At 41.2% G+C, this 12,062-nt stretch overlaps 1 protein-coding gene across 1 annotated transcript in view; it reads right to left on the reverse strand.

Moving 5' to 3' along the window:
• Positions 1 to 6,291: 6,291 nt before the first annotated feature.
• Positions 6,292 to 12,062, reverse strand: part of LOC145412959 (uncharacterized) — a 77,949-nt gene continuing 72,178 nt past the window's right edge. Inside the window, exon 8 of the mRNA XM_080282781.1 lies at positions 6,292 to 9,808. Within this exon, the coding sequence (XP_080138907.1) occupies positions 8,690 to 9,808 (1,119 nt within the window). The 3' untranslated portion in view covers positions 6,292 to 8,689. The remainder of the gene's footprint in view (positions 9,809 to 12,062) is intronic.

The following is a 12,062-nucleotide window of genomic DNA, read 5'->3' on the forward strand; positions in this document are numbered from 1 at the left end:
CCACAACATCCACTACACTAGGCTACATGGCAGCACATCCACACACACCAAGGAATATCAAGACAACACCCAGCACACGATATCATACACAAACACTCATCTCCCCTCTCGACCGCCTCAGATCAGCCTCCAGAAACATATCCATACTCAGAGCACTCGCCGCTTCATTCAGTCACTTAAAGACAACACTCCTGCATGCACGGCCTCCTGATATCCACCCTTCTGAATCCTATCTCCCTCATGAGGACAGGGTCCACCTGGCCAGGCTGAGATGTGGGCATCATCCAGCCCTCTTAAGTTACCAGAAGAGGCTGGATGACTCCGTCGCTGATGCCTGTCCAGGATGTAACATAGCATCCCATACTATTAAGCACATGGAAGACTGCATTGCACACAATCACCTACGCCAACAACACAACATACACTCCTTGAAAGCTGTGTGGGAAAGCCCGGTCTCGACCATGGCCTTCCTTAGGGGCTCGGAGTTGTTTGGCCAGACTGCCTAGGGAACGACTACTACTACTATCCCTCATTACAACACCAATACACTCCCTTCCCATCCTTCCTCTCAGTTCTTCCATCATAAACCTAGCCCCCTCAGGCCTCGCATTCAAGGACGCACGGCACATTCACCAAACATTGTTATTTCTGTATATCTGAGCCTACGAATATCCTCTCCTTTACTGCACGGGTTTCACTACCATACAGTAACACATGCCACATACAAAGATTGTTTAGCATGGAGGAGACGCAACAGCTCCCTGAATTATTCCAACCACTCCTCACTCCAGCTCCAGCTCCAGTACATGACATGTCTCCCAAGTTTCAAAACTCTTCCACACACTCTAAGAGACTCACCAGCAAGATCAGTTCCTTCATGCCTGACAGTCTCCATATGCCCTCCCTGAAACACCGCACACATGAAAGCATTATCTCAAAGTCTACCTCTGTTACCACTGCATCTCATGAACCCATGTATGACAAACACTGCACAAGATGGAGTTACATCCCATGCCTTTGTGGCAAACAGCACATTACCACTCCCTTCTTGCAGCTGTCAAATGAAATAGCTTCGAATCGCTTCACCTCGGTCATGTCTGTCATATTTATATTTTCCATCCATTGCCAGACGCCATGTATCCTGTATATATATATATAATACTGTGGCAGGTGGGGGCGCTTACCATTCATTCACTCGATGTAGTGCTGCTCTCGGGTGTCTGCCCTTTGCTCTCTTCTTTCCATCCTCTTCTTTCTTTCCTTCTTTTTTTCCCCTTCCTTCTGCCTATGGGTGACTTTACACTCCCTCTTTTATCTTTCATTCTTTCCTTCTCCTTCTGCCTGTGGGTGACTCTACACTGAGTGACAAGCTAAATAGTTTCCTGTACGGTACACCAGGAAACCATTTACTATGCTGGGTGGTAACCATATAACCAAATTATGACGCCCGGTGGGTTAGTGGGAAATTAAGGCTCTCCAGTCGGATTGAGGATGTGTTGGTTTATATCCAAGGAGTGGTTGGGGTTTATCGCTTATGTAATGCCATCCAGAGATGAGTGGGACTGGTCACTTTTTTACTGTTAGGACCAATTTGCCTATCCCCGGGCTCCTACGTTCCTCATGGGGCAACATAGGATTGGATGATATATATATATATATATATATATATATATATATATATATATATATATATATATATATATATATATATATATATATATATATCTGGCCTTTGGTACCTTTTTTCTTGCATATATATATATATATATATATATATATATATATATATATATATATATATATATATATTGTTTGCTACTACCATTTCATTTTATTCAGCATAGAAGAGATCCTTTTTGGCGGATGCAGTAATAGAAACTCTCAGACACTTCACTAAGAGGTTCCCCCTGAACTGAATAAATCCATCAGGCCTTAGCAAAATTAAATGAAAATGGTATGTTGTACTGATGGAGGTAAAATTAAACATTTGTTTTAGCCACGGGAATTCCCAGCAGGTCAGAAAGTACCAGTAATAAAAAATAATATGCAATCTGCTGATCACAAGAATTCCTCTTGGCTATACAAAAACATCTTGTGGGCAATAGACTTGGTATTTCCACAGAAAGGAGAAAGGTTAAAATATCATTTGGTGAAATGGCTTTAACTCCATCTCAAGTATGCTATTTTAACTGTATACTTGCTACAATTTGACTGTTTCATTTATCATGGGAAAGACTTTTTGAACTGAAAGAATAATAAATACTATACACCTTTCATTAACCCATTCACTAAGACAAGTCATCCCTAAGCTGAATAAAATCTGCAGGTAGCAAGAATAATTGTAGTCACTGTACTGAAGGGATTAATTATTCTTAAAGATAAAAAGTATATTAATGTGCAAATGTATAGAGGAGTTCTAATAAATTCTTATAAGGAGTGAAGAAGCATTGTCACTGAGCACCAGTTGTTTACTTTTGCATACACCCTGTTTTTATGACTGATGATTTAGTGTATGAGGACCATTTCCTAGCAAACTGCATATATTTTCACTCCATCAGTGTATTTATTAATATATTCTTGCTACTGGTAGATGATTTTATTCAGCTTCTGGGAAACTCCTTGTATAGTAGGGATAAATGAAAGCCATATCTCACCTCTCCAATTTAGAAAAAATGCAGCACAGAATAATATAGCCTGAAACTAAGAATAAAATTGGGGGGTGGAGTCATTGGATTGAAGAGGTTAAAAAAGAATTCCAGCCTGACAATCTTATACTGCAGTCTGTTGTATTTATGTAAATCAATACATTTTGGACCGGTACATATCCAATTAGGTTTTTGTGCTTTTCCTTATAATGGGAAGAGGTATACTGTGCTCTGACCACTTCAGCTTGGCCTAAAATTGACCTCTATATATTTTCAGTGCTGAGCTACAACTAGAACATGTGGTATTATTTTGCCATTGAGCTGCATAATGACATGTATCTCCCCCCAAGTTAGTGGACGTTGTACAGTACTATGTTAAAATTTTCTTTTACTGTTGCCATATTTCCTAACATCATACAGCAGCTGTTGATTTTTTGTGTGATGATGTCTTTGTCACTTTAACCAGAAGCCAATTTTATTCAACTTAAGAATGACCTCAAGGAGTGAAAAGGACAAAAGGTAACTCCTCCATTCTGAACAGTATCGTATCTGAACTGGAGAAAATTGTCTGGCAGTGTTAGAAATACTTGTATAGTACTGCATAAGTACAAAAAGAAATCATAGGATGAGAATGTTTTAAAGTATACTTGCACTTCATTGCAGCTGACTATACTGTATAAGTACAAAAAGACATCATAGGATGAGAATGCTGTAAAGTACATTTGCATTTCATTGCAGTTGACTTCCTTGGCAGCAGTTGCACACTCATTAACCCCCTTGCTATAATGCCATATTTTGAACTTACAGCACCAGACAATCGTATATTGCACAGGAGAGGCTTTTTCAAAATGGAGGGGTTATAATTTTCTGTAACCTCTTCACTCATGAGCCCTTCAGAGCTATACTGAAATTGTTAAGAATAGACAATGACTATCTTCAGAGGAGTGTATAAGGACCATTTATTAATAGTTTAGACCCACTTTATTAAATTTGCTGGATACAACTCAACTGAATGGCAGAAATATCATCCTGGTTAGAATGGAAAAATGTACAGTACTGTACTGGAAATGGCAGTCCTAAATGTACACTTCACTTCATGTATATACCATATGTCCATCATCCAATCCTTTACTGCCCCACTGGGAGCATAGGGACCCCAAGGCTAGCCTAATCAGGACTGACATTTAAGATGAGGGTAACAGTCTTCAGATGCCCCTGAAAGACATTGTAGGAGCAATAAACCCCCAACCTCACTGGATGTAATGTCTTTCAAGTTTCATCCAGTTGGAGCCCCATAACCTGCTTGACCACCAGCTCTCATTTGATTATATAGTTACCCATAAACATTGGAAATGGTTTCCTGGACAAAGGAAGGCATTTGACTAGTTGCTTTGTAAAGTCATCTGAAGCCATGGGCGAAATGGATAGGTTTTGGAACCACCTATGCACAGTAATTGAGAGGAAGACATCAAGTGCAGTGTACAGGAACCCAGTTTATTCAATGGTTTGTCAAGGCTGGCTTCTTCATGAAGAGCATAACCTGATATAAACATTGTATGCTGTTCCTGATGAAGACAGCCTTGGCAAAGTATTAAATAAACTGGATCCCTAATTTGCACATGCTATCATTCTCTCTTGTTGGTCCCTAAACCTATCCATTTCTTTCATGCCTCCATCATAACGAGATGCCTATATAATAATCAGGACGAGTTTTAACCTCAGACTTGACATAGCATAGAGGTATTGTCCATGCACCTTGAGTTGGTTTAACCATTATTTGCCTCACCATTCCTTGTTCAACAGATGAAATATCTCTACCTTATCCATGAGTAACCATTGATCCTCTATGTTACACCCTACCATTCATCCACTTCAATCCCTTCCACTTTCATTTCACAAAACACATCATTCCTTCCATGCATGAAACACCTAGAGCAAGCTCTACTTCTTTGCATTCATCATTCAAACCTTTAACATTCCACATGAGCCTCCCTAATTTTGCTGGGCCTTGAGTAGGTACAGGGCTCTAATGATTTTAAATCTCATATTAAAAGGATGTGGTAAGTGGGTGCGCTCACCTTTCACTCACTTGATGTTGTGCTGCTTTCGGTGACTGCCTTTTCCTCTCTTCCTTCCTTCCTCTCATCTTTCTTTCCTTCATTCCTTCCTCTTCCAACTGTGTACAGGTGTATCTGCAATGAGTGACAAGCCAAATGGTTTCCTGTACACCAGGAAACCATTTACTATGCTGGGTGGTAACCATATAACCAAATTATGGCACCTGATGGTTTTGTGGGTAATTAAGGCGCTTCAATCGGATTGAGCCGGTGCAGGTTTATATCCAAGGGATGGTTGGGGTTTATTGCTCACGTAATGCCACTCAGGGATGAGTGAGGCTGGTCACTCTCATCTTAAATGTCAGGACCAACTTGCCTAGCCCCAGGCTCCTATGCCCCTTATAGGGCAACATAGGTTTAGATGATGAATGAATGAATGGTTTTGAATATGCCTGCATGTTTCAGCCTTGTACAGTATACCAAGGCTGTCTATGCTGCACAATCTCTGGCAGCATCTCTGTTCAATCCCTTAATTCGGGGGAAAAAGGGCTCTAAAGTCTGATGTGGAACTAACTTTATGACTTGTTTTGTGGTTTCAGACTCGTCTGAATGATCACACAGATGACACAGGAGTAGTCACTGATTAGATAGCCAAAATCACATATTCCTAAGGGGGCAAAAATGAAATGGATGATGCATGGACAGACATGTGGAAGATGTAGATAGCAAAGACATAATTTAAAGGATGAAGACAGATAGGGTGGCAAAATACATTTGTGCCACAGTAAATCTTTGAAGGGGAGATCAATGGTAACATTAAATGTGGCAGATCATCCATAGTTAGGAAAAACAGAGCAAAACAGTATGCTACACTGATAAGTGATAAGGAAATGGAATAACCGAGTGAGTTCTGCAAGGACATTGTGTTCTAGTTATGACGTACCGTAATCATCCCATTGGAGTACTTCCCAGGAGGAGGAAAGGCGTAGGAAATGATTATCATTAGGCACTTTGTCATGGCAATCTGTTGTTCAAGGTGTCCAAGGGGAAGTACTGTAGCTATTTTGAATCTCAAAAATGGATTACAGCAATTTTACTGTAGCAGTAATTATGCTTATCAGCCATTTTAAATTTACATTTTTATTGACATATGAAACTTAAGGGGTCACTCCTGTCATCATCATTATTGCTGCCTCATCTTCCCATGTGTAGATGGGGTGTGGTAGGGTAAAGAAAGCCAAAAAAAAAAAACACTATACAACAGTGAAAGAACTAACCAACAACATCCCCAGTTAAATGGCCACACACCAATTCATTCACCATCCAAACCCCCAGAATACTCTCTACCATACACGTGTCTGCACTTAGCTTCAGATTTACCTAACAGATGTCAGCCTGATGACTTTCAGGTTAGAAAGGGGATGACAAACCCATCATACACTCCTCTAAAAAATTCATCCTACCAGTTCAGTCCCTTGTTCTTAGCCTTGCCAGTTTCTTATCCACCTTCTTATTGGTCTACCACACCTCCCACCTTCAAACTCACTCACATATAACCATTTCACAACCCATTTATATCCATTCTCCCTTTATGACCATACCATCTAAGTCAACTCTTTTCAACATTTGTTCACAGGATTACTTAACACCTTTCACAAGTCATTATTTTTTATCCTATCTACTTTCCAAATGTGCTTCTCAAGGATCCCATTTCCTATACATGGTAGGTATCATGACCTTGTTACACAGAGTCTCATCCACTGACAACTTGCAGTCCTTGGGTTGAAAAAGCTAATGGTGGTGTTTTTCAATCATTTACTAGACATAAGTTCTTGCCTGAAGGGGTTAATTCTTTATCCATGTGATACGTCATCATAATCATCATTTCCAATGTCTTGGTCCTGCCTGGATGACAAAAGTGCCTCCAGGCCACCCTATCCTCACACACATCTTTCTTGCTTTCTCAGGCACTTCTCCTCTTCTCCATCATTCTTCAGTGTACTGTTCTACTCTCCTCTTCCACACCACACAAGGTCTGCTTCTACCTACACTGCCCTCTACATCACTTTCACACACTTTCTTTGTCATCCAGTCTATGTGCATTCTTTATATATGCCCATACTATCTCAGTATATTCTTCTTTATCCACTCAACAATTCCACACCTCAGTCGATAAAAACAAAAATTTAAAAATGCAGTAATTTATCAACAAAATGACGTTTCTTCACCTCTTATAACAAAATTAAGAACTTTCATATTAAAGAGAACTACTGTGAAGGTGTAACTTACAGGTGAGAAAAATTACGGATGTCACTGATTATCTATATTTACAGGTTCCAGATTGACAAGATCATCACCGACAACTACTCAGATAATTTTTTATATCAATTTTCAATTATAGTCACATTATTCCTTCAACAGTTGAATCAACTCTATATCTATAGAAAGTTCCATTTCCCCCAAACAGTTTTTACAATACACAGCTTTAAAAGCTTTTGCATACAGCTATAGTGCGAGAGACAGTACAGTACCGGTATGTGAAAAATTAAGGAACATTATTGTACTGGATAATATCTGAATTATCCTCAGGTTCAAAATGTAATAACATTCTACCTATCAGTCACGTGACAATATATACAAGCACTGATCCCTTCAACTTAAAAGTGAAATCTAGTCCACTAACTTTACCTAAGTCATACAGTATACTATGGTCAAGTACACTTACATATTTAAAGAAAGAAGCTAAAAGTAATCAAAAATCCAAAAAAATTATAAACCTTACAGAATATCCACATTAATGCCTATTCCAAAACTGTAAGTTATAATAATTTTACTTGAACACTGATATACATCAGTATTAATGAGGGACTTGTGAAGCTGCCGACCGCTAGAGGCCACCACTCTTAACAGCTTCTCTGCCCCGAGTAAGTGTTAAATTACTAAGATTTTGCTTTGCTGATGTGAGAACCTGTGTGGCGAAATACCATCATACACTGATGAAGTAATGAAAAAGCTTTGTATCAAAAATATAACAGAGGAGAAAACATTGCTCTCATTGTTCTATTTCCCCAAAAGCCCAAATTTTGAAAACCTGGCACTTACATATTTCTTTTTGTCATTTTTAACGAAGCTGCTACAAAGCTGAGTTAAATTTTGTCTCTTGAAATTTATACTGCAGTTTTAGCCATGCACTTGTTTTGTGTCACTCTCTCTTTTGGTGGAAATTTAATGATGATGTATTAAATTATTCTATCAGCCACCTGAGCTCAGAGACAATCCCTGTTCCAAGATCTGATAATGACTTATTTCCAAGCAGTGGTAGTGCATTTTCCTACGAGGATAAGTCAACTCAAGTCTTGGAACAAGGACTGTCTCTGAGCTCAGATGGCTCATGCAGAATAATTTATTACATCACCATTATATTTCTGCCAAAGGAGGGACTAACACAAACAAAACAAGTGGTTGGCTAAAACTACAGTTTAAATTGAACATTATGGGAGGCAAGATTTAACTGAGCTTTGTAGCAGCTTCATTAAAAACAACAAAAAGAATTATATAAGTGCCAGACTTTCAAAATTTGGGCTTCATTTTCTGGGAAATAAAATGAAGAGAGCAATGTACTCTCTTTTGTTGTTTTTGTTACAAAGCTTTTTCAAAATAGTATGATGGTATTTTGCCACACAGGTTCTCATATAAAAAAAAAAAATCATGGTAACTGAACACGTACTCAGGGCGGAGAAGCTGTTAAACAGTGAGAAACATCTGGTGGCGGACGACTTCCACAAGTTCCCCATTACAGTTTTATTTTTTTCCGCACACTTCCATCTCATTGTCTCAAACTTTAAAAGTGGAATGAACTTAAGATTTAAACCAAGCAATACAGTACCTCTAGGTCCTGACTACCACCAGCTTTAAAAGGTTTTGTCAGAGATCAACCTGTGTGAGGCCTAGTCTGACACATTCATTTGTACTACATTAGATAATCTTTTATGAGGGAGGGGGTGGGGGTGGTGCTGATAGCAGAGCTCCCAGGTCAACGCCACCTGGCCCTCTCGGCCCAGGGCCTCCAGGGCCTCCAGGACCTCCAGGACCTCCAGGGCCACCTGGTCCACCTGGTCCACCTGGAGGTGGTGGTGGTGGTCCAACAGGCTGTGGGGGACCATTCCAGCCCCAGCCAGGTGGGGGACCAACGGGACGAGGTGGAGGCACTGGACCCGGTGGCGGACAGCCCATGCCTGGTGGCCCATGATGTGGCCCAGGTGGTGGTCCTTGCCAATGGTTCATCTGTGGTGGGGGTCCATGAGGAGGTCCACCATGGGGCCCACCATGAGGCCCACCATGGGGACCACCATGTGGACCTCCATGTGGTCCATTATGAGGCCCTACATGGGGCCCATGATTTCCAGGACCTTGAGGACCCTGAGGACCTCCAGGGGGTCCAGGTGGTGCCTGACCCATCCAGCTTGGCTGCTGCTGTTGCTGCTGCTGGCCATTTTGAGTAGTAGGTGGTGGAGGGGGAGGAGGAGCCTGCAAAAGATTTGGTGGTGGGACTCCCTGGAAGCTATTTGGTCCTTGTTGCTGTGTCTGCTGCTGTTGCTGTTGCTGCTGCTGCTGCTGCTGCTGCTGTTGCTGTTGCTGCCATGGCATACCAGGTGGTGGCTGATTAAGATTGGGGGGACCAGTGTTACCTCCAAGCAAAGGCCGTGGCCCTCCTTGATTTCCCATTTGGTTAGCATTCCATGAATTTTGTTGATTCATACCCCCTTGATTCTGGTTATTACCGCTAAACTGGTTAGCAAGAGGCTGTGGTTCTGAACGTGGTGGTGGTCCCATAAGAGGACGGGGTGCAGCCTGAGGACGATCGAATAGACTCCTTGGTGCTGGGGCAGTTGTCGGGCGAGCTGGATTCCTATCATTGTTCTGAGGTGGGGGCGGCCCCTCTCCAAGCTCTGCCATCAAAGACATGTACTCCTCATCAATCTTCTGTCGGTCAACAGTGGTGGGAGCACCCGGGCCACGCCGCTGCCGACAATCCTTGGCAATGTGACCTGTCCCTCCACAGCTGGTGCAAACAACGTTGTTTGTCACATTGGGCTTGTCCGGGCACTGGAACCAAGTACAGGATTATAATACTATACTCCAACACTGCAACTCAAAATCTGCATGTTCAAGCATACTGCTTAAACTCTCATTTCTATGCATTTTAAACACTTAAACAGTTAAATCCACATGCAGGAAGCATATTACTGAATGAGGTGCAAATTACCTGGAAATGCCTGAAAACTGTACATTTAAGTAAATGTAGTCATATTAATTTATCTCATCCAACCAGTATTTCAAAATTATTCTGTTTGAGGATACTTTCCTCTATTTAATACTTTTATTATGTTACAATAATTACTGAATATAAATAAATACCGGTATATACAGTACATATAAGGATGACACAAAGTAGGGACTCAGTTTATTTCAACATTTCCTTAAAGCTAGAAAGAGTGCAACCAAAATTCACCTGAGTACACACAAAAAAGAAAAACCTGAGAAGAGAATAGTACTACCTAAATCCTATGTAGTGGACAATGTTTCCCCCTGAATGAATATGGCACAAATACAGGTGGTTAGAGCAGGAAGTATGACTGTGGGTAGCTTAGTAAGAGAAAATGACAAATTCATAAAATGAACAAATGAGGCAGGTGTGTATAAAATTCCCTGCAAAGATTGTGACAAGGTATATGTGGGAGAGACTTTCAAAGGGTTGAATAAAAGGCTAAAGGAACATTAATATGATTATGAGAGCGTTTAATCTCAAAATGCGATTGTACAACACAGATTAGATACTGGACATGGAACAATGTGGAATAAGGCTACATTTGTGTTACATGAAAGAAATATAACAAAACGCAGATGTCTCAAGTCTGCCCATACTGCTGTATCGATTAACCAGAATACAGGATTTTATACACTGGCCAAATCTTTAGCCTACCTTTTAACGAGTGGAAGACCTAAAGTACGGTAGTTTGTTCTAGTTGAGCATCACATCACTATCCTGGAGCTGTGAGGCCTACTTAAGTCGCTGAGTGTAAACACTGGATGCCATTCTTGAAGAAGCCAGTCTTGGCAGAACGTTGAAATAAACTGGGTCCTTACTCTGCACTTTGTGTCATGTTCATCAGAGTTGTCGCTGCCTACACTGAATTCACCACAAATATATACATATATATATATATCACCATCATCATCAGCCGGACCTCCTTTCCCACCCAAGGGCAGGGCGAGGAGTAGCAATGTCCAGACAGCACAAACTTGCCCAATCCAATAGGCCACACTTCCATTCACTCATCATTCAAGCCCCCAGAATCCTGGCTCTACCGGATATGTCAAAAACATTCACCACATTCTGCGGCTTCACACAAACGTATCCGATTGAGTCAATCCGGACGCTGCCATGCTCACAAGGGGTGCCAAAATCCCTGATCATGCACTTCTCCTCACAACATTCATCCAGCCAGCTCGATCTCGTCACTTCCCTAGCCTCGCCGACTTCCAAACCTCTCTTTCTCAAACACTCATCCACCATATCTCTCCACCTTCTCCTTGGCCTACCTTGCCTCCTCCCTCCTTCAATTTCACTCAGGTATACTTTTTTCACCACTCTATTGTTATCCATTCTTTCCACACAACCATACCATCTCAGGACACTCTCTTCGATTCTGGTGTCCACCGACTTCCTCACTCCACACCTTTCACGAATCACATTATTTCGTATCCTATTTACCCTCTGTACTCCACATACATTCCTCAGCATTCCCATCTCCAATGCTCTTACTCTTGACTTTTCATTTTCATGCCACACCATAGTCTCAAACCCATATGTTAAAGATGGCACTAACACTCCCTCATGTAAGTCTTGTGCAGCTGTAACACCCAAGCCTCTGTGTCTTATTAAGGCTTTCATTGCACCAGCTACTTTTCTTCCTTGTGTCACTCTACTTTCAACTTCTTTTGCACATTTTCCTCTCTTTTCTATCACTGTACCCAAGTATTTGAACTCTTTCACCAATTCCAGTCTCTCTCCATTCACTGTGACATCACACTGGGAGTCACCTTCTCGCTCAATAACCACCACTTTACTCTTCTCTACATTTTCTCTCAAGGCACGACACTCACAGACATCAGCAAAACTCTGCACTAGCCTACCAAGTTCTTGCCCAGTACTTGCAAGCAGTACTGCATCATCAGCATACAACATATCTGAGATACTCCATCTATCACCATTCACTACCAACACCATCCCTCTCTCCATTACTCGTGTTTTTACTTCTCTCATCATCCGATCCATATATATATTGAACAACCATGG

Source organism: Coenobita brevimanus, chromosome 94 (assembly GCF_032717465.1).
Source record: "Coenobita brevimanus isolate Jiangsu-jjx chromosome 94, ASM3271746v2, whole genome shotgun sequence".
NCBI classification, from domain to species: domain Eukaryota; kingdom Metazoa; phylum Arthropoda; class Malacostraca; order Decapoda; family Coenobitidae; genus Coenobita; species Coenobita brevimanus.